At 40.2% G+C, this 26,976-nt stretch overlaps 1 protein-coding gene across 1 annotated transcript in view; it reads right to left on the bottom strand.

The window, feature by feature from the left end:
* Positions 1–26,976, bottom strand: part of akap1b (A kinase (PRKA) anchor protein 1b) — a 73,448-nt gene that overhangs the window by 32,494 nt on the left and 13,978 nt on the right. The window contains exons 3-5 of the mRNA XM_077610669.1: positions 13,169–13,293; positions 9,434–9,560; positions 8,883–9,010 (exon numbers count right to left, since the gene is read on the bottom strand). Of these exons, the coding sequence (XP_077466795.1) occupies positions 8,883–9,010; positions 9,434–9,560; positions 13,169–13,293 (380 nt within the window). The remainder of the gene's footprint in view (positions 1–8,882; positions 9,011–9,433; positions 9,561–13,168; positions 13,294–26,976) is intronic.

Below are 26,976 nucleotides of genomic sequence, written 5' to 3'. Positions count from 1 at the left end.
ATATAACACGCATATTTTTGCTATATAATTAATTCCAATAGTTGGGGGTGCGTGTTATAATCAATAACTAAAATAAATTACAAATTTTCGATTGAAAAAAGCATTGTCAAACTCACTTTGACGCACGGACATTGTGCAATTTCCAACTTTGAATTCAAAATACACGCATATTAAAGATCGTCAAGCCTCACAAACATCACAATCCTGCATTAATAAGCTGGAAAGTAGAATACTACATTGTAGTGTAGTACGTACTTGTATTTAGAAATATGTCCAGCGGGGGGCAGTACATTCCCTTGTTACATGTGATAGTCTTTTCCATTGTGCATATCTTCAAATCATTTACAGACGCTCCCCTACTTACGAACATTCAACTTACGAACAACGGTACATACGAACATGTCTGCAAATTGCGTTTAAGTCCAAAAATGTTCGCAAGTTCAATTTTGTATTTCGCGTCTTTTTCGGAGTAGTACTTCTTTCCGCCGCTAATACCGACGCCTGGCGCTGTGAGAGCTCAGCTCACCCAGCATCTACCTTCTTCGTTGCAATGCGGAAGTGCGTGAATGTATCTCCAGTGTGCAAAGAACCTTTTTCATTTGTATCATTAAATATCTCATGCATCCAATATTGAATATGGTTGGTAAAAAGCTAAAGGCTTCTATTGAGGGAGTTGCAAGGATGAGGCAAGCCATTTCATTTGAAACGAGTGGCAATAATAACGAAGCTTGATGCGCGTCAGAAAGTGGTGAGCGTTGCACATTCAGTACCATTTATAAACAGAAAGATCGAGCAGCAGGACCCAAATATTGAACGTTGCACAAAGTTTGCAAATCAATTGAATGATGCCATACAGTGCTACTGCATCATTTATGATGAAAAAAAGAAGAAAACTGTGCAATCGTCATTAGGTCGCTTCTTTTGGCCAGTTTCTAATACATAAATCTATCTCTCTCTCTACAGTACTGTACATATTCTCTCCATTTTATTAAATGTTTTTTTTTTCAGTACAAACCAATGCGTGTTACTTATACAAGCCTTAAACATACAAATGCACTTATATAAACCTTCAATATACTTATATAGGCCTTAAACATAAATTATAATACAAAATATAGCACTAAATCAACTTACAAACAAATTCAACTTATGAACAATCGCTCGGAACCAATTGCGTTCGTAAGTTGAGGAGTGTCTGTATTTATTCAATTTGTATGTTCCTTTTCTTGTTTGAGAATGACAATAGATATTTGAATTAAAACATGGTATTGTCAATTGAAATGTAGTCAATGTTCAAGGAAGTCTAAAAGGTATTGCAACATAACATGTCTACATGATATGTTTGTCCACTCTGTGTATCATCTATTGCCCTAAAATTCAAATGCATAACTCCATCAACTGCACGACACTCGACACGCTCGTACCTGAAGATTTCTCTATCCGGTTTTGAACAAAACAATCGTGAAACGAAGAAAAAAAGGTAAGATTTCTGATTTTCGTCAGCGGGAAATTTTAGGTGCGCACTATATTCGAGTACTGCGTTTTTCCAGATTTTTTTGGCCCAAAATTACCTGCGTGTTATTTTCGAGTGCGCGTTATATTCGAGTAATTACGGTAATATGAACCATCGAAAGAATTGAGATATTTTGACATTAGAAGCAATATGGCTGCCAAAACATCTTAAACTTCTTGTGAGAAAATTGTAATTTCTGTAATTAGAAAGCATCAGGTTCTCATCAAGATAGACATTTCTTTTTTCAAATTGAATAATTTGATATTTTGCAATTAGAAAGACAAGCATATTAACTGATATTGACCCTAATAATATGCTTTTGATTCATACAGTATCTCAGAAATACCCCTTGATAACACTGATTTTTCTTAAGATTTTCCCTTCAAAGTAACACATTTGTACTCCCTATTAAAACCCTGAACGTGGAGGTGAAAATTGGGAATCGGGGGGCGGCTTATACACAAGGAATTTTAAGCGTGCGGTTTATATGAGAGTAAATACCGTACGTTAAATGTATTTATTTATTTTTCTAAATCAAGTCATAACATTATATTTTAAGGCTGGCTTAGCTGTGAATAAGTAAGGTTTTCAATTAACCCATTAAAAGCATTGATTTGATCCGTTGTCATAGTAACGGCGATCTATATACCTCCGAATGCGAATGTCAACACCTCCTGCTAGCGGCTGTAAATAAACAGCAGCTTGACCACCCCGATGGAGTCTTTATTGTCGCTGGTGACTTCAACAAAGCATTTTTAAAGACAGTTCTACCCAAGTTTATCCAATACGTAAAATGTAACACGAGAGGAGACAAAACTCTTGACCATGTTTATTCTAACATCAAACATGCTTATAAAGCCACTTCCCTCCCTCACCTAGCTGGATCAGATCACCTCTGTCTAGCCCTCACCCCCACATACACTCCACTCCGGAGGCTAACGAGGCCACAAATAAAGACAATAAAAACTTGGCCCGAGGACGCTCTTTCTCAGCTGCAGGACTGTTTTTCCCCCACCAACTGGGAACTTTTCGAACACGACAACCTCCAGGACTACACGGACACTGTACTTCCCTACATCAAAAACTGCATGGACAACGTCACTATAAATAAACGGATACAGGTTTTTCCTAACCAAAAACCCTGGATGACCAAGGAGACACAGGCACTCATCAAATGCCGTAACACCGCTTTCAGATCAGGGGACAAGATTAAATATAGGGCTGCCAGAGCAGAACTGAAAAGAGGCATTAAAAAGGCCAAGGCAGCATATACTAAGAAAATTGAGAAGCACTTCACAGAAAATAACCCAAAGAACATGTGGCAGAGAATACGACATATTACCAACTACAATAACAATAATGTCTGTTAACGCAGATGCCTCACTAGCGGAGGAAATTTGCCCGCTTTGAGACTGACAAATTAGACCCAGTCTCCACACCCCCACGTATACCCTGCAGCAATACACTGAAGTTCCGGGAACAGGAAGTGAGACTGATAATGCGGTCTGTGAATACCAGGAAGGCTGCTGGCCCTGACGGAGTACCTGGGAAGGTGCTCAAAGCCTGTGCTGACCAGCTGGCTGGAGTCTTCACAATAATGTTCAATTGTTCCCTGCAACAATCCATCATTCCATCCTGCCTGAAATCTGCCACCATTATCCATGTCCCCAAAAAGCCAACCATTGACAGCATGAATGATTAGGCCCGTTGCTCTCGGTACACGGCCGATTGGTCGCCGGTCTTTTGGTCGCGGTCTTTAGGTCGCGGTCTTTAGGTCGCCCGGAAGTTTGGTCGCCGGTCTATTGGTCGCGGTTTGGTCGCCCAAATGATCGGCTGCTGCCATCTACTGTCAATTTATTAAAAAAGAAACAAAGCAAATTCACAGATGGTGTTTTTATTGAAGCAGTCCAATGAACCTTCATTCTCTCTGGGAGAACTTGCAATGTTGAAATACTTTAGATTAGATGGTCATTTTTATCAAACAAATAAAAGTATTAGTATACCTTTAGCCCGGAACTTTGACATTAAAATAAAAGGCAAGTAAAATTCTTTTTTTTATAAGACTAAGCAAATTCACAGATGGTGTTTTATTGAAGCAGTAAAACTTAAAAATTCTAGCAACCTTCATTCTCTCTGGGAGAAATAAGAGCACTCATTTAACACATCAGCTGCTGCCATCGACTATCATAGGCGTCCAATGAACAGTCATTCTCTCTGGGAGAACTTGCAATGTTCAAATACTTTAGATTAGATGGTCATTTTTATCAAACAAATAAAAGACTACTATTTTGAGAACACTTGGCTAGGTTCTAATTTAAGGGTGGGAAGGCGACGCCGTCCTGATTTTGCTATCCCCTTATGGGAATGTGAGAGAAAAGACATTGCTGGGAATACCACACACATAATTTAGTTGAAGGTTGGCACCGCGCATTTCAACGTAGAATGTCAGTCTCCCATCCGAATTTATGTCGTCTCATACACAAACTCCAATTAGAGCAGAATGACTGGGAATTAACGATACAACAGGCTTCATGCAGTATTATGCCCAAAACACCCAAAAGAAATATGCAGCTGTTAATGAGCGGTTAAAAAAGCTCTCGGAGGACTATGGAAACCCAGATCGATTCGAGAACAATGTAGAGTACTGCAAGCCATTGCATACAATTTGTAATAAAAACTCCCATCTATGAATTCCCTTTGTACATAATTTGTAAGTTTGTATTTGTAATTTTTGTACAGAATTTTTAAGTTTTACTGCTAGAATTTTTAAGTTTTACTGCTAGAATTTGTAAGTTTTACTGCTTCAATAAAAACACCATCTGTGAATTTGCTTTGTTTCTTTTTTAATAAATTGACAGTAGATGGCAGCAGCCGATCATTTGGGCGACCAAACCGCGGCCAAAAGACCGGCGACCAAAAAGACCGGCGACCAAACTTCCGGGCGACCTAAAGACCGGGACCAAAAGACCCGCGACCAATCGACCGCACACGGTTGCTCTCACGCCTGTGATCATGAAGTGCTTTGAAAAGTCGATAGCCCGCCATATCAGGAATACAATCTCTCCCTCAGTTGACCCTCCCCAGTTTGCTTATAGAGCTAACAGGTCCACTGAGGGTGCTATCATCATTGCTCTACATACAGCATTGAGCCACCTGGAACACCATGGGAATTACGTGAGGATGCTTTTCATTGACTATAGCTCAGCCTTCAACACCATGAAACCGGAAATTCTGACTGACAAACTCTCCCACCTTGGACTATCCTCTTCCATCTGCTGTTGGATAAAGAACTTCTTAACCAACCGACCACAAACTGTTAGACTCGGTCCCCACCTCTCCTCCTCCATTACACGGAGCACTGGCTCCCCTCAAGGCTGTGTACTGAGTCCTCTTCTGTACTCCCTGTACACATACGACTGCACACCAACCCACCAGTCTAACTCCATCATCAAATTTGCTGATGACACCACTGTGGTCGGACTCATCTCAGGAGGAGATGAGTCGGCCTACAGAGACGAGGTCAACAAACTGTCTTCGTGGTGCTGGGTGAACAATCTCACACTGAACAACACGAAAACTAAAGAAATAATCCTGGCCTTTCGCAAACAGAGCACAGATCTGGCCCCACTCCTCATAAATGGAGTTTGTGTAGACAGGGCCCAGTCCTTTAAATTCCTGGGGGTCCACGTCACGGATAAGCTCTCCTGGTCTACAAACACCACAGCAGTGGTGAAGAAGGCCCAGAAACGACTCCATTTCCTGAGGGTCCTCAGGAGGAAAAACTTGTACACTAAGCTTCTGGTAACCTTCTATAGAGCCACCGTGGAGAGCATCCTGGCATACTGCATCCCAGTGTGGTCGCTAGAAGCACGGCAGCAGACAAAAAGGCCATGCAGAGAGTGATTAACACTGCCCAGAAGATCATCGGCTGCTCTCTGCCCTCACTGGAAGATATTGCCAGCCCACGTTACCTCAGCAGAGCCGGGAACATTGTTGGGGACCCGTACCACCCTGGTCACAACCTGTTCCAGCTGCTGCCCTCTGGCAGACGCTACTGGTCTCACAAAGTACGGACAAATAGGCTTAAGGACAGCTTTTTTCCCACAGCCATCAGGACTCTGAATTTGCGGTAGCACGACACACAATCCCTTCTGTATAATAACTTGGGGTGAGGAAACATGAAGGACGTTGGGAGCTGATCTGCCTCCTGCTGGCTGACTGAAGGTAAGTGAGAAGACAGTGTGAGGTAAGTGATCCATTTTATTCTTTGTTGGCATCGGCGAGGCAGACCTTTAGGCAGACCTTTTTGCAGTCGCCGGGATTTGGTTGCGCTCAGGAGGTGATGCGATGTATCCGTCACGGCAGAGTGCCAGCGAGTCTGAAACTACCACTTGTTTGGGCCTTTGCCTGGGAAAGTGCACTTTGTGGAGAAGCACTACCAATTTCGTCATACGCAGCTGGGTATGATGACAATTAGGCTTTTGTCAAGTCAATGATGATGAAAGCCTGTCTGATTTTATTTTTATTTTATTCAAAAATCACTCATCTTGTCCTGAAAAGTCTCTTTCCAAGTTTAAAGTCAAATTCTTTAATGTTTCGCCAATTAAATTTTTCATAATGGCTTTGAAAGCTATTTTAGTCCAGAATCTAAAATGTGACAGGAACTGCAGACATCTAGATTTCTGTTACTTTTTTATATGTTCAACGGAAGTGCGTACAAAAAAAGTGTACCAACAACCATGTTTTCCTTTTTGCACGTGGTGTCAGTTGTGCATTTTTGTTTCTCTTTGTTTATAAATGCTGTAAACCACTGTGTTTTATGTTTGAAGTGTCACCTTTTGATATGCCAAGATTGCGTTTTGAATACTGCCATAATTTCACAACAAGCTAAAATGGTTATTACATTGTCTCTCACCATTATCCTCAATGTAGCAATGCTAAAGCTCAAAATGTGTACCGTATTTTCACACCTATAGGGCAAGGACACACTTAAGTCTAAAATTTTCTCTAAAATGTTTGATGCGCCCAATCGATCGGTGCGCCTTGTCTGTGCACTAAATTCAATTTTTGTATGGCCCTAATCGCTCGAGTGACTGGTTTTATTTCTTCCCGGCAAGCTACTAATTGAGATCAACCCAGCAGACGTTCACCCTAAAAATAGCCTACCCGCGCATTGCAAGCGTTACGGTTAATCCATTCAAAACATCCCAGTGGAGTGGCAAGATATTTGACTTCCGTTTGCTCGCAGCACTTTTAACCCTCAAAAACACTCAATACTCAAAGAAACAGCATATTAGAGCTATACAGAGGAAATGATGCCTGACGTGAATGACAACAGAATGCGGGCGTGAACGCTTGGAAAATGGACTTAAGCCATGGATTGAACACAATTTAACAGCTTTGCTAATGGGTTGGGAGTGATGAATGCCGGATGGCCAACATAGTAGTTCAGGCAGGCAGCGTCGTGCGAGTTACGTGACGGTTTGGAATGAATTGTCGATGCCGATATAACAGCGAGGAGAATCAAAGACTTAGGAGTAAAGCATGTCGCAAGTTACAATGGATTGTGGAGGACTGGGCTCAAGTGTCGACCAGCACTGTTGTTCGAGCTTTCGCCAAAGCTGGAATCAAGTTCCCGAAATACACAACTCTTGACTGACAGTGGAGCCCAGCATGTTGAACGCCGAACTCTTTATATCAGTGTACAGACGCTCCCCTACTTACGAACGAGTTACGTTCCGAGCGATTGTTCATAAGTTGAATTTGTTCGTAAGTTGATTCAGTGCTATATTTTGTATTATAAATTATGTTTAAGGCCTATATAAGTATATTGAAGGTTTATATAAGTGCATTTGTATGTTTAAGGCTTGTATAAGTAACACACATTGGTTTGTACTGAAAAAAACATTTAATACAATGGAGAATACATACAGTAATGTATACATACATTAGAGAGAGAGAGAGAGATATTTACTAGAAACTAGCCGAAAGAAGCTATCTAATAACGATTGCACAGTTTTCTTCTTTTTTTGATCATAAATGTTGCGGTAGCACTGTATGGCATCATTCAATTGATTTGCAAACTTTGTGCAACGTTCAATATTTGCGTCCTGCTGCTCGATCTTTATGTTTATAAATGGTACTGACGGTCGAACGATTCAAGTTGTATTCCCGTGCAACGCTCACCACTTTCTCACGCGCATCAAGCTTCTTTATTATTGCCACTTTGGTTTCAAATGAAATGGCTTGCCTCTTCCTTGCACCTCCCTCAATAGAAGCCTTTCACTTTTCACCAACCATATTGAATAATGGATGCACGAGATATTTAATGATAAAAATGAAAAAGGTTCTTTGCGCACTGGAGATACGTTCACGCACTTCCGCACTGCACAGCGCCAGGCGTCGGTATTAGCGGCGGAAAGAAGCACTACTCGGAAAAAGGCACGCAATACAAAATCCAACTTACCAACATTTTTCGACAAACGCAATTTGCAGACATGTTCGTATGTACCGTTGTTCGTAACTCGAATGTTCGCAAGTAGGGGAGCGTCTGTACCTTTTACCTTAATAAAGCATTATCAAATTTAGTTTTGCTCGTGCTGTCTTGAAAAAAAACACGTTAGCAGCTAGCCTAACATACGCTAGCGGCTAGCCTAACATACGCTAGCGGCTAGCCTAACATACGCTAGCGGATAGCCTAACATACGCTAGCGGCTAGAATAACACAGATACACTAGTGTCATGCTAGTGCCTTTCCCGAGGAAGCGCCCTATGTATTGACAAAAAACTGAAAATATACCCGCAACTGAGACTGCGCCCTACCAGACGGTGCGTTTCATAGGTGTGAAAATACGGTAATTCAGACGTTTTTATGTTGTATGACTGGATTTTAGTTCTGATGTGTTTTATTGACCAATAAACATCTGTGAAGAGAACAGAATCTTATTTGCAATCAATGTGTGAAGGGAGCAGCACGCATACGACTTATATTGCAGTCGTTAACCTTGACGAGCCCATTTTTATTTACCATGCAATAAATGGATTCATTGTATACCACAACAGGCTTACTTTGAATAGCCTAATTTAACAATTTTCCCATTAGTATGTCATTTGAAAGTTGCACTTAATGTAAAAACTTGGGTTCATTTATTGATTATCTTAAACATTGGGAAAGCAAGCAAAAAGTTATTTGAGGCAAAAAAAGTACATTTACACAGCACTATGAGCTTCTTAGACTGATAAATGGCACTGTTCACATAAGCTTTTATGAGATGGTACTTTTTAAAAATAAAATCACCAAAAACTTTACAATAAGACAGTCATGTCCACAGGTACAAAGCAATTCACAAAACCAATTTTTCAGCCTTACCCATGAAGTCATTGGAAGCGATGGCAATGTGAGTGGGGGTGGTGCAGGTGCATAAAGGTTGGTCAAATCAATCTCCTTAAACTTCTTCCCAATCAGAGACAGGGCCTTGTCAACTTGCAGTTGCATACCTGTGCAGATATCAAATTACGATTTTTTTTTCTAATTTAAATCGAGGAAAACAAATTGCCACATACTCTAGGTGCAACTTGTTATTTTCACCAACAACCACGAAAAATGCATTCTAGTCCTACCCTCTTCTACCAGAAAGTCTTAAGTTTTTAAGTGATATAAAAGGAGATTTAACCTTTAGTTTTCCGTGTTAATGTTATTATAAGGGATGTTTGTTGTTGCATTCTCATGAAAGTTTCCCCAAAAAATGTAGACTTCAGTGCTTTCTTCCTCTTTGAATGTGCATTTGGGGGCTGGTGTGACAAAAACTCTGGTGCAACTTACTATAGCCCGATAAATACAGAAATGCTAGAATCCTCCGGGTAGTTAGTTTGCAATTGAATTAATCTATTGAATAAGATGTGTTTGATCCAACAACTCACCCTCTATGTGACAGATTTGGAACTCCTGTGTATAAGGAAGGCTTGAGATATATATCTTTGCACCAGAGGTCTGTTTCAAAAAACTTACATATCTTCCTTGCTTCCCAATTAATCGACCGACCAGAAGCTGAAACAAAAACAGAAAGAATGCACATAATTCACATTTGTGCTTGAGCCTATCCCAGCCGACAATGGGCAACTGGCTGGGGACAAACTGAATTGCATGGCAAAAGGGAGTCACTCATACCTAGGGGTAATTTAAAGTGTTCAACTAGCCTACCCTGTATGTTTTTGGGATGTGGGAGAAAACGGATTACCCGGAAAATACCCACGCAAGCTGGGGGAGAACATGGAAACTCCACACAGGAAGTTCTGACCCTGGGATTGAACCGGCGAACTCAGAGCTAACCACTCGGCCTCAATCATTCACATTTTATATAAAATTTTTGAACTGACTTTAAAATATTAAGATAAATTTCAGCATCAATGGCTAGCAAAGGTGAAACAAAAATCCGCTTAAAAAAAAAAAATAGTGCAGACAGACGTTGCATTCAAGCAAATCAGCCTTAGTAGATATACCTGCTTAAATGCAAGATTCTAAATATGAAAAGAGAATAAGAGGTGAAGCCGTCAATAACAAAACTTTATTGAAGTTAAAAAAATGGCAGTTCAAATACAGAAAGAAATCACATCAATCAAACCGCATGGCCAAAACACAAAAAAACCTTACCGTAATTTCTCGCATACAAGACGTATTTGTAACTAAAAAAAATGATGACCGAATCAAGGGTGTGGCTTATATGCACACAAGACTTACAGCGTTTCTATACTCTTTTTCACCAGTAAATGTCGGCAAATTAACATTTACTATTTGTTGGTTATTTTCTGTTTTGCAGTAAGAAAACAACCATTACTGGATGAATTACTAGCTTCCTTGTGATATTGACCCTGATAATGTGCTTTTGGTTCATACAGTATCTCAGAAAAACCACGTGTGATGATTTTTCTTAAGATTTTCCCTTCAAACTAACACATTTGTACTCCCTATTAAAACCATGAATATGGAGGTGAAAATTGTGAATCAGGGGGCGGCTTATATGCAAGAAATTGTAGAATTCAACGATTTTTAAGGCAATTTTAAGGGTGCAGATTATACGCTTGGGGCGGCTTATATGCGAGAAAATACGGTATTCAAGTTGGAACTGTGGAACATAACTTAGGCGCAACAATATTGAGGTAGAACCTCAGTTTTCTTTCTGCATCTAAACTTTAAGTGTTAGTGTTTTGACTTTAGATGCTAGTGAAGTAACAAGTTGGTCAACATGCTCAACTTAAGCAAACACCTTTGTGCAGTTATTTCAGCAGACTACTACACAAAATTGTTGCGCGCTGTTAACTAGTGGACAGGAGTGGAAGAACAGGCACTGTAAAGAGCGAATAAGGGCTCTGCTCAGCCGCTCACCAACTTACTGTCGATCGAACTGGAGAATACTGTGGCGCATAGTAGAACTACTAGCATGATTTAACTTCAATTGAATAAGCTTTCACTTTTAAAACTCTAACAATACTCACGTAACGCAACATCAGGAACTGCTATTTAAAATCATGGGACGCACAGTGCACCTAAAGCTGGGCGATAAAACGATAATTATTATGAAATAATTTTAGTCAATGATTTTACAGTCATACCTTGAGATACGAGCTCAATGCATTCAGGGACTAAGCTCGTATGTTGATTTGCTCGTATAGCAAATCGACAAACGTTTCCCATAGAAATGAACTAAATCCAAGTTAATTCGTTCCCGCCCTCTGAAAAAACACCAAAAAACAGGATCTTACAATGGAAAAACATTTTTATTGCTTGTAATTCACCATCTACTAACAGAGTAACAAATTACCAGTGGTTATGATGTTTAATAATAAAATGAGACATTTAACACAACGCGGAGTTCGCAGATGGGAGAGATAGAGAGAGAGACTTGACGGATGCGCTCGTAACGTAACAAACTATAAATTTAACTTAAATTCCTATACACACTTAAAAAAATGTTTTAATCATACATTGCACTAAATTTAAACCTTCTTGTGCAATAACCAAGGCAAAGTGGTTAATGTATTTTACAGCGGCTTTCAAGGCCAAATTCCTGCTTCTCCATACGTATTGGCGAGCCAGCTCAGTCACGCGTACACTACTCACGTTTTTCCATTATTTGGTGCTCAATATCGATTGCCAACATACGCCTTTCTTCTCTCTACCCTTTAATGCACCAGCTTGCTTTGGACCCATTGTGTTAAAAAAAAAGAGAACACGGAAAACAATTCAACACTCGTAGAGATCTTTGCACGAGGGAGATGCAGCGAGAAAGACAGTGTGCTGAAATCATAAGCAGCCTCTCGCGTCTGCTCTTATCTCAAAATTTGTCTTGTATCTCAAGGAAAATATTTGCTCAGAATTTTACTCGTATCTCAAATTCCTCGTATGTTAAGGCACTCGTATGTCAAGGTATTACTGTATTAAAGACTTTCGATAAAAAATAGATAATTTTAAACTGCAATTAGACCACCCGACCACCACAGAGAGCGAAGGTGCTGTTGGAAGATGAACTGTTCCAGACCAATGCTCAGGAGCAGAAGAGGAAACGTGTTTTTAGCCTGTTAGTAATAGAGGCTAACACAGAGCATGAACGCAAAAGGACAAATAACACTGCCAAAATGTGCAATTATGAGATGCAGTACAACACATATCCAATCCACTAAAAGATCCAAGTGAATTCTCCCTGAAGTTCGCTTACCTTTTTTTTAAAATGCCTCATAAATAAGTGCTCTGACCGTCAGCACATCCCAATAGTTAAGGCTAATCGAAGGTCTTGCGGTAGATTGTTAAAATATAAACATTGATACCAGCATTATGTGTATGCTATTATTGCACCCAGATACTTGGTTAAAACTACGTATACCGCTATGGGCGTTATTCCTGGTTGTGCTTACGTTACTTCCTTTTTGAATTTGTCTACGTGCAAATAACACCCTCCTTTTCTGAACACAAAGGAAATGATTGTACATTTTTGATTATGAAGTAAAAATTCCGCTTTTATTTCTTGTTCAAAAGTGACAACTATTGCAGTAATATGAACCATTGAAAAAAAAAATCGAGATATTTTGACATTAGAAGCAATTCGGCCGCCACAACAACTTAAACTTCTGGTAAGAAAATTGTATTTTATGTCATTAAAAAGCATCGAGTTTTCATCAAGATACTTATTTCTTTTTTCAAATTGAATAATTTGATATTTTGCATTTACAAAGACAGGCATAATAACTTATGATATTGACCCTAATAGTATGCTTTTGATTCCTACAGTATCTCAGACATACCACGTGATAATTTTTCTTGAGATTTTTCCTTCAAAGTAACACATTTGTACTCCCTATTAAAACCATAAATATGGAGGTGAAAATTGTGAATCAGAGGGCGGCTTATACGCGAGAAATTGTAAAATTCAACACTTTTAAGGCAATTTTCAGGGTGCGACTTATGCGTGCAGGCAACTTATATGCGAGTAAATACGGTACTTAAAACACGTGTACTTAAATATACATACAGCCCCAGCCACACACACTGTATGGCTCTCGCAAAATCACATTTCTAAAATTTGCGTTTTTTCTTTTATAGCTCTTTTGATGAAAAATGCCCCGGTCCCCTGCTCTGTATCGTTAAACCTTATAATGGCTCACCTTTGGCACTTCAATCTCCCAGATGACAAGCTCTGAGTTTGAGGGGGAAGCAAATTTACTTTGACCTTCTCTTGCATTCATAGTACAGCCACTGTCCACAGAGTCCATACTGTTCACATCCGAACCTAAACATATTAAGCCGTACAGTCATTACAGTCGTCAGCAGCACAAAAAAAATTAAATCAGTTGATAAACAATACATACAGATGACATAATCCCCTTTTTTAGCGATCAGATGTTTTTAAAGAATGCTAGTTCTAGACCAACGGTCAGGAGAAGAAGGTAAGGAACAAACTGCTATTTTTTTTAGCATGGTTAGATAGAGCTGCTAACAGAGCATGGAAGCAAAGACTGCAACACAGCAAAAATAAGCAATTATGGGATGTAGGAAAACGCCGACACGACCCACTAAAAGATCCAAGTGAGGTCTCGTTGTCGTTTTCTTTCTTTCTTTTAAATGCCTCTTAAATCCATGTGCTCAAACAGCAGCCTGATCGATACTTTTCTTGACCCATTTTAACACACTGTCCTCACTTGAAAGGATGGAATTCTTTTCTTACTTGATAAGAGTTTCCCCATTTTATGCAAATATGAAAATGTTGCAAATCTAAAACTTATTAACCTGTGTTAAAATGAATTAAGTTAATTCAACTTTTTTTAGTGGCCACGCGAGATAAATTCACATGGTTTCTTTTTGTGAGGCTGAAAATAGTCAGATTACCAGTGCAATTGCACAGCAACTTTTGGTTTGAAGGTAAATTCTCATCACGAAAATGTGGCTACACCCACAAATCCCCGACGCCGGGGTATCGCTAGCTGAACGCTATTTCGTAACGATCGTTCAAAAGAATTAACAGGCAAAAGCAAAGGAGGGGGACTTTGCGTGTTTATACACAATGAATGGTGTTGCGATAGTAGGATTAACACTCACTGCTCCCCGGATTTAGAGCTATTGGCAATATGGTGCAGGCCCTTCTATTTACCTAGAGAGCTAACGATCGTCAGAGTAATCATGATCTATATACATCCGGATGCTAACGTCAACACGGCACTTAACCTCCTGCTAACGGCTGTAAACAAACAGCAGCTTGACCACCCCAATGGAGTCTTTATTGTTGCTGGTGACTTCAACAAAGCGTGTTTAAAGACTGTTCTGCCTAAGTTTATTCAGTACGTGAAGTGTCACACCAGAGGAGACAAAACTCTAGACCATGTTTACAGTGGCAACTCGACATACGATCGTAATCCGTTCAGAGACTGAGATCGTATGTCGAGCTTTTCATAACTCGAGCGAACGTTTTCCATTGAAATGAATTGAAAACAAATTAATTTGTTCCAACCCTCTGAAAAAACACCAAAAACAGGATATTGGATTGGAAAAAATGTTTAATTTCTTCTAATTCGCCATATGTTGACAAAGCAATAAATAACGAGTGGTTTAATAGTAATAAAATGTGTTTAATAGAAGTAAAATTAGACGCATTTCACGGAGGGAAGACACAGCAGCATACACGGAGGCGGGGGGGAGTTCAGGGGGCTTAATCCACGGCACTCGTAAACGAACAAACAAATCTAAATTAACTTGGATAACTATATACAGACACTCAACGTTTAATGTAACTTCACACAAAACTGAATTCTAATTTTGTTTTAATCTTTTTTACCTTAGTTCTACGGGTTGACACCATCCGGACGCTCCGCCGAAGTCTTCAAAACGAACGCATCAAGAGTTGTTTGTTTTTGGCTCCCCTTCAAAATATTTCGAAAATGACGCGCACAAATGTCATCACAATACGCGTAATCCAAGCTTTAGAATTAGCGCGCCACATAACTTGTAGGTTTTCTTTCTTGATGTTGTGTCTCTTGAAAGCACGCGGGTTCTCCGCATTGTACACCAGCAGCGGCTTAATTTTACAGTCACCCAAAGCTAGAATTAAGCGGTCCTTCATAGGTTTATGCCCCGGTAATACCTTTTCCTCTGCCACGATGAATTTCCACATGGGCATCTTTTTCCAAAAAGACCAGTTTCGTCGCAGTTGAACACTTGCTGGGGATGTAACTTTCCTGGGTGATAATCGAGGCAAATGTCTTGATAAATTCCACCGCGGCTTTCGAATTGGAACTTCCCGCTTCCCCGTGTTTGATTACCGAGTGTATTCCAGATCTTTTTTTAAAAATTTTGAACCAGCCATGACTCGCTTTAAAAGGGTCCTGAAGGTGTTGAAGGCACTCCTTTCGTTGTTATCAAATCCATGTAAATTCCACTGGCTTTTTCACATATGGTTGACTCGGTCACGCTATCTCCTGCCAACTGTTTTTATTTTATCCACAATAAAAGAAGGCTCTCCATCTCGTCGTGAATGTCACTGCGCCGGTGGGAAATTAGTTAGTCCTTTGGAAGGCCTCTTCTCCTTAATTGCGTCCTTCTGCTTAGGGATGGTGGATATGGTTGACGGATTCCTCTCGTAGCAAGCTCGGTACCACGTACCCCACTCTCATATTTTTAAATTATTTCGCATTTCATGTCAATTGTCAACGGTTGCATTTTCTTTGCAAAACTCTGCCGATCCGTAGCAGTTGTTTACATTGTATGTAAATGTAGACCAACGTGGGGGGGAAAACGGGTGGGGAAATGCAACGTCCGCCCAGTGCTCGTAGATATATTTTATACACAAAAGAGATGCAAAAAAGACAGTGCCATGGCCACCTGGCTTGGTCACATCTTGAAATTTTGATCGCATCTCGTGCAAATTATCCGATTGAAATTTTCGTTGTACCACGAGCATTTCGTAGCACGAGGTGATCCTAGGTCGTACCACTGTATTCTAATATCAAACATGCTTATAAAGCCACTTCCCTCCCTCACCTGGCTGGATCAGATCATCTCTGCCTATCCCTCACCCCGTGTGCGGTCGATTGGTCGCCGGTCTTTTGCGCCGTCTTTTGGTCGCCCCGACCGCAACAACGGGCGACCAAAAGACCGGCGATCAAAAGACCGACGACCAAAAGACAGACGACCAAAAGACCGGCGACAAAACAAGGTAAAACAACACGGTCTACGCACCAATAAAAGCCAACAATGGCCATGAGCAGTTTCACTGAGCCGACGTGAGAGTGTATAAGGGTTTGTATGTACAGGAGTTGTCCCCTTAGGAAGGTACGTCCATCAGGGTATTAGAAAGTGCTCCAACAAAAAACAATAAAAGTCCGGGAAATCTGGAGCTTTTCTTTAGCCTAATAATTAATAGGGCATTAAGTATGACTAAATAGTAATTCGCAGTTTGTATTTAGGGAATTTGAGCAACGATTTATACACTCCACTCCGGAGGCTAACAACGCCACAAATAAAGATAATAAAAACTTGGCCTGAGGACGCCCTTTCTCAGCTGCAGGACTGTTTTTCCCGCACTAACTGGGAACTTTTTGACCACCACAACCTCCAGGACTACTTGGACACTGTACTTTCCTACATCAAAAACTGCACGGACAACGTCACTGTTAATAAACGGATACTGGTTTTTCCTAACCAAAAACCCTGGATGACCAAGGAGACACAGGCACTAATCAAATGCCGTAACACCGCCTTCAGGTCAGGGGACAAGGTACAATACAGCGCTGCCAGAGCAGAGCTGACGAGAGGCATTAAAAAGGCCAAGGCAGCATATACAAAGAAAATTGAGGATCACTTCACAGGAAATAACCCAAAGAAGATGTGGCAGGGAATATGACATATTACCAATTACAAGAACAATGTCTGTTAACGCAGATGCCTCACTAGCTGAGGAACTGAACCGTTTCTTTGCCCGCTTTGAGACTGACAAATCAGTCCCAGTCTCAATACCCCCACTACCACCCTGCAGCAGTACACTGAAGTTTCAGGAAGATGAAGTAAGACTGGTAATGCGGTCTGTGAACACCAGGAAGGCTTCTGGCCCCGACGGAGTACCTGGGAAGGTGCTCAAAGCCTGTGCAGACCAGCTGGCTGGAGTTTTCACAAATTTTTTCAATTGTTCCCTGCAACAATCCATCATTCCATCCTGCCTGAAATCTGCCACCAATATCCCTGTCCCCAAAAAGTCAACCATTGACAGCCTGAATGACTATAGGCCTGTTGCACTCACGCCTGTGATCATGAAGTGCTTTGAAAAGTTGGCATATCAGGAATACAATCCCTCCCTCAGTTAAACCTCACCAGTTTGCTTACAGAGTAAACAGGTCCACTGAGGATGTTATTGCCATTGCTCTACACACAGCACTGAGCCACCTGGAGCACCATGGGAATTACGTGAGGATGCTTTTCATTGACTATAGCTCAGCCTTCAACACTATAATACCGGACATTCTAACTGACAAACTCTCCCACATTGGACTATCCTCTTCCATCTGCTGCTGGATTAAGAACTTTTTAACCAACCGACCACAAACTGTTAGACTAGGTCCCCACCTCTCTTTGTCCATTACATTGAGGACTGGCTCCCCTCAAGGCTGTGTACTGAGTCCTCTTCTGTACTCCCTGTACACATCCGACTGTACACCAACCCACTAGTCTGACTCCATTATCAAATTTGGCGATGACACCACTGTGGTCGGGCTCATCTCAGGAGGGGATGAGTTGGCCTACAGAGATGAGGTCAATAAACTGTCTTCGTGGTGCTCGGTGAACAATCTCAAACTGAACACCACAAAAACTTAAGAAATAATCCTGGACTTTTGCAAACACAGCACAGATCTGGCCCCACTCCTCATAAATGGAGTATATGTAGACAGGGTCCAGTCCTTTAAATTCCTGGGGGTCCAGATCACGGATAAGCTCTCCTGGTCTACAAACACCACGGCAGTAGTGAAGAAGGGCCAGAAATGACTCCATTTCCTCAGGATACTCAGGAGGAACAACTTGGACACTATGCTTCTGGTAACCTTCTATAGAACCACTGTGGAGAGCATCCTGACATACTGCATCACAGTGTGGTACGCTGGAAGCACGGCAGCAGACAAAAAGGCCATGCAGAGAGTGATTAACACTGCCCAGAAGATTGTCGGCTGCTCTCTGCCCTCACTGGAAGACAATGCCAGCCCTCGTTACCTCAGCAGAGCCAGGAACATCATCGGGGACCCATTCCACCCTGGTCACAATCTGTTCCAGTTGCTGCCCTCTGGCAGACGCTATAGGTCTCACAAAATACGGACAAATAGGCTTAAGGACAGTTTTTTTCCCACATCCATCAGGACTATAAACTTGCTGTAACACGACACACATTCCCTTCTGTGTAATAACTTTGGGGTGAGATAACATGAAAAAATGTTGGGCGGTGATCTGCCTCCTACTGGCTGACTGAAGGTAAGTGAAAGACAGTGAGAGGTAAGTGATCCGCTCGGGGGTGATGCGATGTATCCATCACGGCAGAATGCCAAATTACGAGTCTGAAATTATTTTCACTTATTTGGGTCTTTTGCCGGGAAAACGCACCTCATGGAGAAGCACTACCAATTTCGTCATACGCAGTTTCTGGGTATGATGACAATTAGGCTTTTTGTCGAGTCAATGATGATAACAAAGCCTATGTCCGATTATTATTATTAAATAAATAAAAAATTAAAACGATGCCAGTTGTTAGGGTTATTAATATTACATTATATATTTGCTTGCAATGAAGAATGCTTTGCTTTATTTGGGGATATTAATTTTACATTATTATATATTTGCTTGCAATGAAGAATGCTTTGATTTTAGGGTTATTAACATTAAAAGTCATTTTAATACATCTCTTGCAAGAGTAATGCTCGCTCCCAAGTTAACCTACACAACTTGAAGGTCACTCTCCTCTGCAGCTGGACTTCTCAAAACTATTGTTCACACTGAGCTCCCTTGGGATCCGGAGGAATTTCAATTGTTTTGAGAAACATCGACTTCTCAAAGTGTGGTTCACATCAAGCTCTCTTGGGAAGATACGGAGGACTTTCAATTGTTATGAGAAACGGACTTCTTCATGTCTGGCTCACACGACTCAATTGTTTTGAGAACTGAGATGCATGTAATAAATAAGCAAGAGAGGCCTCGATTCGGGAGTGATCTTGCACGAAGGCGCGTGGGGATGGATTCTCTCTTGCAAGACACCGGTTATGAGTCAGAGGTCTGTTTTATTTATGCGTGCATTTGGTAATGCCTATTGTGAACCTATCATTTTTGGTCCTTCGAGCCTGGGAGTCAACATACCGGAGGAGTCTGGGCACTTGGCCGACAGACATCTCTGGGAAAGACCGTGGCCACGGCGTCTAAAACCCTTTACGGGCAGGATTTTCGGCGGAGCGCCTGGATTCACAACGGATGAAGACTAATCCTGCTAAAAGATACATCTGAGGACATCTCTGGTGAGCCACATGAATGTTTGCATGTTGCGACGGAGGCTCCAAATGCGTGACAAGGGGCCTTGCATGTGAAGGTCCATTTTGAGAAGTGGACTCGCGTCCTGGGGACGGTGACTATAAAACCCTGTGAATACTAGTCCCTAACAGCTGAGAGACAGAGCACGAGTCTATAAAACTTAGGGCGTTGGTGTCCTGTACTGTGGTCCGGTAGGTACTTAAACTCCGTAAGTATACCAGGCGGGAGGGTATACTTGTGTGTTGCGTGTTTGGTAATAACCTAAGGAGACTCAAACGAAGGTGAATAAAAAAACTAAGAAAATTACTACCTAATTACACACCAACTCACTTCGACATGGGGAGTTCGAATAATAAGGCGGCTAGAGATAACGATCCAAAACAGCGTCTGCTGTGTAAAGATTAGAAATTTGTTGAAAATCAAAGCGCTTCAAGGGTTAAACACCTAAACTTATGGATAAACAAATACAGGTTTGCTGGCCAGCTTAATATGTATCAAATAAAAGACCTGCAGGATAAAATACGCACTAAGCGTAGGGGTAATCTATATATAATGTGAATGGAGAAGGATGGATATGATGATACCAATTATTGGTTCTTGATTGCTAAAAAACATTGTGATGGAAATGTTAAGAGAGTTGAGCGGAGCGGTTATGAGCATGGAGATAAAAGCGAGGCGGCTTGTTCCACGGAAAGGGAGGGGGATGAGACGGGTTCGTTGTGTAAAAAAAGAAAAGAATAGCGGGGCTTCCTCGACTCAAGGAGAAAAATTTTACCGAGATAGGTGGCGGGAGCGTAGGGATGTTAGCCAAGACATTGGGAGAGAAGAAATGAGGAAATTAAACAGAAATCGGGTTTTCAAAGATACTGCATGCTGGATTTGTAGAAAAATGGGGCATATATCACGTGATTGCCCAAACAAGAAGGCTTCTAAAAACAACGGATAAACCAAGGATAAAGTAGGATAAAGTTGACTAAATACTTATTTGCCCCACTGTATGCGGCTGAATGAAAGCGAGGTTGTCACATTTTTTTTCGAATGCTACATTCATCTTTACTCGCCACATCAAAGCCTCGTTACTTCCAGAACTGTACATTCAAGACTTCATTTCAGAAGACCTTAATTAAATTTTACAAACTGTACAGTTTAATTTATTGTGTTTGCCTGTGTGTCTGCTTACACACCCGCGCGCTTACACACCCGCGCGCTTACACACCCGCGCGCTTACACACCCGCGCGCTTACACACCCGTCCGCTTACACATTGGATGCAAACGCTACAATGGGAAAAACAAAGGAGCTCAGCATGAATCTGAAAAAGCGAATCCTTGACTTGAACAAGTCAGGAAAGTCTCTTGGAGCCATTTCAAAGCAGCTGCAGGCCCCAAGAGCAACAGTGTGAAATATGGAATGTATTATCTTGTATTCTTTTATGCTTTTATGTGTTTAAGTCACTAAAATAGAATTTTACACAGGCACCGCCTACTGGAATTTCACAGTAATTACACCTATGGGTTAAAAGGCACGTCATCAACTATAATGTCACCACCCATTCCTTTCTCCATGTATTCCCGCCTAAAGTTTGTGCCACCGCCCATTTGTATGTCACAAGATCTTAGTAAATAAAGCGAGCTGAGCTAGCGGGAGTAGGCAGGAGTCAAGCTGGACAGGCGGGAAGATAGACACATCTTCCAGTCTTTGCCTCTTGCCCCTCCTTCAGCTGAAGCCTAAAAATCTCATTATTGCTGGCTCGGTGTGCTTCCTCTTAGTTTGAAGTTATTGAATGTGTGTGATAAACCTGACAAACAGTGCAAACAATTGTTTGTAAGTATAAAGCGCATGGCACTGTTTTGTCACTGCCACGATCAGGAAGAAAATGCAAGCTATCACCTGATGCTGAGAGAAAATTGGTCAGGAGGGAGAAGATTCAACCGGATTACATATGTATATGTATTATGTCACCACCCATTCCTTTCTCCATGTGTGTATATGTGTGTGTATATGTGTGTATATGTGCGTGTATATGTGTGTATATGTGTGTATATGTGTGTATATGTGCGTGTATGTGTATGTGTGTATATGTGCGTATATGTGTATGTGTGTGTATGTGTGTATATGTGCGTATATGTGTATGTGTGTATGTGTGCGTATATGTGTATGTGTGTATGTGTGCGTATGTGCGTATGTGTGTATGTGTGCGTATGTGCGTATGTGTGCGTATGTGTGCGTATGTGTGCGTATGTGTGCGTATGTGTGCGTATGTGTGCGTATGTGTGCGTATGTGTGTGTGCGTGTGCGCGTGTGCGCGTGTGCGTGTGTGCGTGTGTGCGTGTGTGCGTGTGTGCGTGTGTGCGTGTGTGCGTGTGTATGTATGTATGTATGTATGTGTATATGTATATGTATATGTACCGTAATTACTCGAATATAACGCGCACTCGAAAATAACACGCAGGTATAACTTTGGGCCAAAAAAATCTGGAAAAACGCAGTACTCGAATATAGTGCGCACCTAAAATTTCCCGCTGACGAAAATCAGAAATCTTACCTTTTTTTCTTCGTTTCACGATTGTTTTGTTCAAACAAATTTATTCATTAGAATCCTTCAAATGAAAAGCTCCTCTCTCTCTTTGTCTGTCCTCTCATACATCTCTTCGTTGAGAATCCTATCAACGTCCACGCTTCCTTCATCCACTTCCTCTTCCTCCCACAACACATCATCCGATTGGCTTTACGAGATGACGTAAAATCCGTGCGTCAAAGTGAGTTTGACAATGCTTTTTTCGATCGAAAATTTGTAATTTATTTTAGTTATTGATTATAACACTGAACTGAGAGAGGGTGAACTGAGACGGGTACGAGGCTAGAGGGGGGCAGTGGTGGTCTCGGCTTTACGAGATGACGTAAAATCCGTGCGTCGGCTTCACGAGATGACGTAAAATCCGTGCGTCGGCTCTACGAGATGACGTAAAATCCGTGCGTCAAAGTGAGTTTGACAATGCTTTTTTCGATCGAAAATTTGTAATTTATTTTATTCAATTCAATTTCAATTCAATTTATTTGGCAAGAAAAAGCACCAGGCTAAGGGCCATGTAACAAGACACAAAAAAAAAAAAAAAAAAAAAAAAAAAAAGTTTTTGATTATAACACGCACCCCCAACTATTGGAATTAATTATTTTGCAAAAACCTGCGTGTTATATTCGAGTAATTACGGTATATATATATATACACACATATATATATATACACACATATATATACATATATACACACACACACACACACACACACATGTACACACACATATACACACACACATATATATATATATATATACAGTGGTACCTCGACATACGATCGTAATCCGTTCCGAGACTGAGATCGTATGACGAGATTCTTGTAACTCGAGCGGCCGTTTTCCATTGAAATGAATGGAAAAAAAATTTAATTCGTTCCAGCCCTCTGAAAAAACACCAAAAACAGGATATTGGATTGGAAAAATGTTTTATTTCTTCTAATTCCCCATCTATTAACAAAGTAACACATAACTAGTGGTTTAATAGAAATAAAGTGTTTAATCTAACTAAAATTGGGCGGATTTCGCCGAGGGGAGAGGGTACGTACATATATATACACACACACATATATATATATATACACACATGTACGTACATATATATACACACACACGTACGTACATATATATATATATATATATATACACACACACATGTACGTACATATATATATATACACACACACATTTACGTACATATATATATATACACACACACACATGTACGTACATATATATATATATATATACACACACACAAACACATGTACGTACATATATATATATATATACACACACACACACACGTACGTACATATATATACACACACATGTACGTACATTTATATATACACACACACACACACATGTACGTACATATATATACACACACACACACACACATGTACGTACATATATATATATACACACACATGTACGTACATATATATATACACACACGCACATCTACGTACATATATATATACACACACACACACACGTACGTACATATATATTTATACACACACACACACATGTACGCACATATATATACATCTATACACACACACACATGTACGTACAAATATACGCACACACACACACACACATGTACGTACATACATACACACACACGTACGTACATACATATATACAAACACACACACACACATGTACGTACATATATATACACACACAAACACACGTACGTACATATATATACACACACAAACACATACACACAAACACACGTACGTACATATATATACACACACAAACACACGTACGTACATATATATACACACACAAACACACGTACGTACATATATATACACACACAAACACACGTACGTACATATATATACACACACGTACGTACATATATATACACACACAAACACATACACACAAACACACGTACGTACATATATATACACACACAAACACACGTACGTACATATATATACACACACAAACACACGTACGTACATATATATACACACACAAACACACGTACGTACATATATATACACACACGTACGTACATATATATACACACACGTACGTACATATATATACACACACGTACGTACATATATACACACACGTACGTACATATATACACACACGTACGTACATATATATACACACGTACGTACATATATATACACACACGTACGTACATATATATACACACACGTACGTACATATATATACACACACGTACGTACATATATATACACACACGTACGTACATATATATACACACACGTACGTACATATATATACACACACGTACGTACATATATACACACACGTACGTACATATATATACACACACGTACGTACATATATATACACACACGTACGTACATATATATACACACACGTACGTACATATATATACACACACGTACGTACATGTATATACACACACATATACGTACATATATATACACACACGTACGTACATATATATACACTCAAACACACGTACGTACATATAATAATAATAATCGGACATAGGCCCTGTCGTCATCATCAACAACAAAAGCCTACTTGTCATCATACCCAGAAACTGCGTATGACGAAATTGGTAGTGCTTCTCCATAAGGTGCGTTTACTCGGCAAAAGACCTAAATAAGTGATAGTTACGGACTTGCACACACATACACACACACACATACACACACACACATACACTGATTTTGAAGGCTTTGAGGCAGATCTGATCTGGCAACAAATAATGGCTGAAATGTGATTGGTTCAATGCTTCAATATGAAAACACATCTGGAAGCAGTGCAACCAGGGGGGAAAGCAATGAAAGGAAGCTAACAGACCATTTGGAATAATAAATATTGATGGACAAAATATATGATTCAGATATTTCTTAGGTCAGCAGAGAAGACCTTGAAGGCCCTGATGGCCCGCCACTGATACATACATAATGTACATACATACATAATGTACATACATCCATACATAATGTACATACATCCATACATAATGTACATCCATACATACATCATGTACGTACGTACGTACATAATGTACGTACGTACATAATGTACGTACGTACATAATGTACGTACGTACATAATGTACGTACGTACATAATGTACGTACGTACATGTACATACATAGATGTACATACATACATGATGTACATACATACATGATGTACATACATACATGATGTACATACGTACATAATGTACATACATACATAATGTACATACATACATAATGTACATACATACATAATGTACATACATACATAATGTACATACATACATAATGTACATACATACATAATGTACATACATACATAATGTACATACATACATAATGTACATACATACATAATGTACATACATACATAATGTACATACATACATAATGTACATACATACATAATGTACATACATACATAATGTACATACATACATAATGTACATACATACATAATGTACATACATACATAATGTACATACATACATAATGTACATACATACATAATGTACATACATACATAATGTACATACATACATAATGTACATACATACATAATGTACATACATACATAATGTACATACATACATACATACATACCAGTGGCGGTCGGTGCATTTTCTCGTAGCGCCTTCAACGTATCAATCCAACCCTCAAAAACTATTTTATGGCTATAAAACCTCTACTGCAGCTAGAGCTGTGACACAAAAAATAATCAATAAATCAATGCACAAACATGGAGTAAAATCGACTTCCTAGCAGCATTTCATGATTAAATACAAATACTGGAGCTTTTCAGACATTAAAACCAGGCCAGCGGGGCGATTTTCCCGGGAAAAGACAGCGATGAACGTCAATGGCGTACGGGCAAACATTGCCCGAAAATGGGGTAAAATCCAGCCGAAAACAGCATTTATTGATTAAATACAAATACTGGGGCTTTTGAGACATTACAACCAGGCCAGGGGGGTGATTTCCTCGGGAAGAGACAGTGATGGACGTCAATGGCGAAACGGCAAAAATTAAACTGGGGTAAAATCCACATCCTAGCAGCATTTAGTGATTAAATACAAACACTGGAGCTTAAATACAAACACTGGAGCTTAAAAACAAACACTGGAGCTTTTCAGATTTCAAAACCGAGCCCAAAATTGAAATATTATTTAGGAATATAGCCATATTATACTCACCAAAAATTCTTTTTAACTGTACACAATATCCATCCTCCTTTCTTTCTTCCTTCTTTCCTATCGCCATCGAAGCTAATGATGAAAGTCGAGCCTGTCCTGTCATATTTCTGGCATAGTCCATTTTGAAAATGGCTTTAAATCAAAACAACAATATACTATTTGCTTGTGGAGCTAAGTTAGCGCACTGAAAGTGCCGGACACACCATTTTCCCGGCTGTAACAGGCTTGCCAACTTCGGAGTTGACCACCCTTTCTTAATGATGTCCATTTTTTTCTGGAAAAGACCGTCTGGAAAATAGCTTTGTGAGAGAAATCTGCAACAGAATCCATTTGTTTTTGCCACTGTCGGCCATTGTGGGTGGAGTTTGCGATCTCTGGCTGCTTTGGCCCGCCTACTAGCCAATCATAGTTGCTGAAAGCAATGACATGTCCCAGCCAGCAAAATGCCCACGCCTATGAAAAATCATTGTGGGGTTGCCAATTCGAAATCTGATTGGTTAAAAGCAAGTCTTGTTTAATGCAGCAGACCCCGCAGAACTGATTATGAAGGCTTTGAGGCAGATCTGATCTGGCAACAAATAATGGCTGAAATGTGATTGGTTAAATGCTTCAATATGAAAACACATCTGGAAGCAGTGCAACCAGGGGGGG

Source organism: Stigmatopora argus, chromosome 10, assembly GCF_051989625.1.
Source record: "Stigmatopora argus isolate UIUO_Sarg chromosome 10, RoL_Sarg_1.0, whole genome shotgun sequence".
Lineage (NCBI taxonomy): Eukaryota > Metazoa > Chordata > Actinopteri > Syngnathiformes > Syngnathidae > Stigmatopora > Stigmatopora argus.
This window is presented reverse-complemented; position numbering and strand designations above follow the sequence as displayed.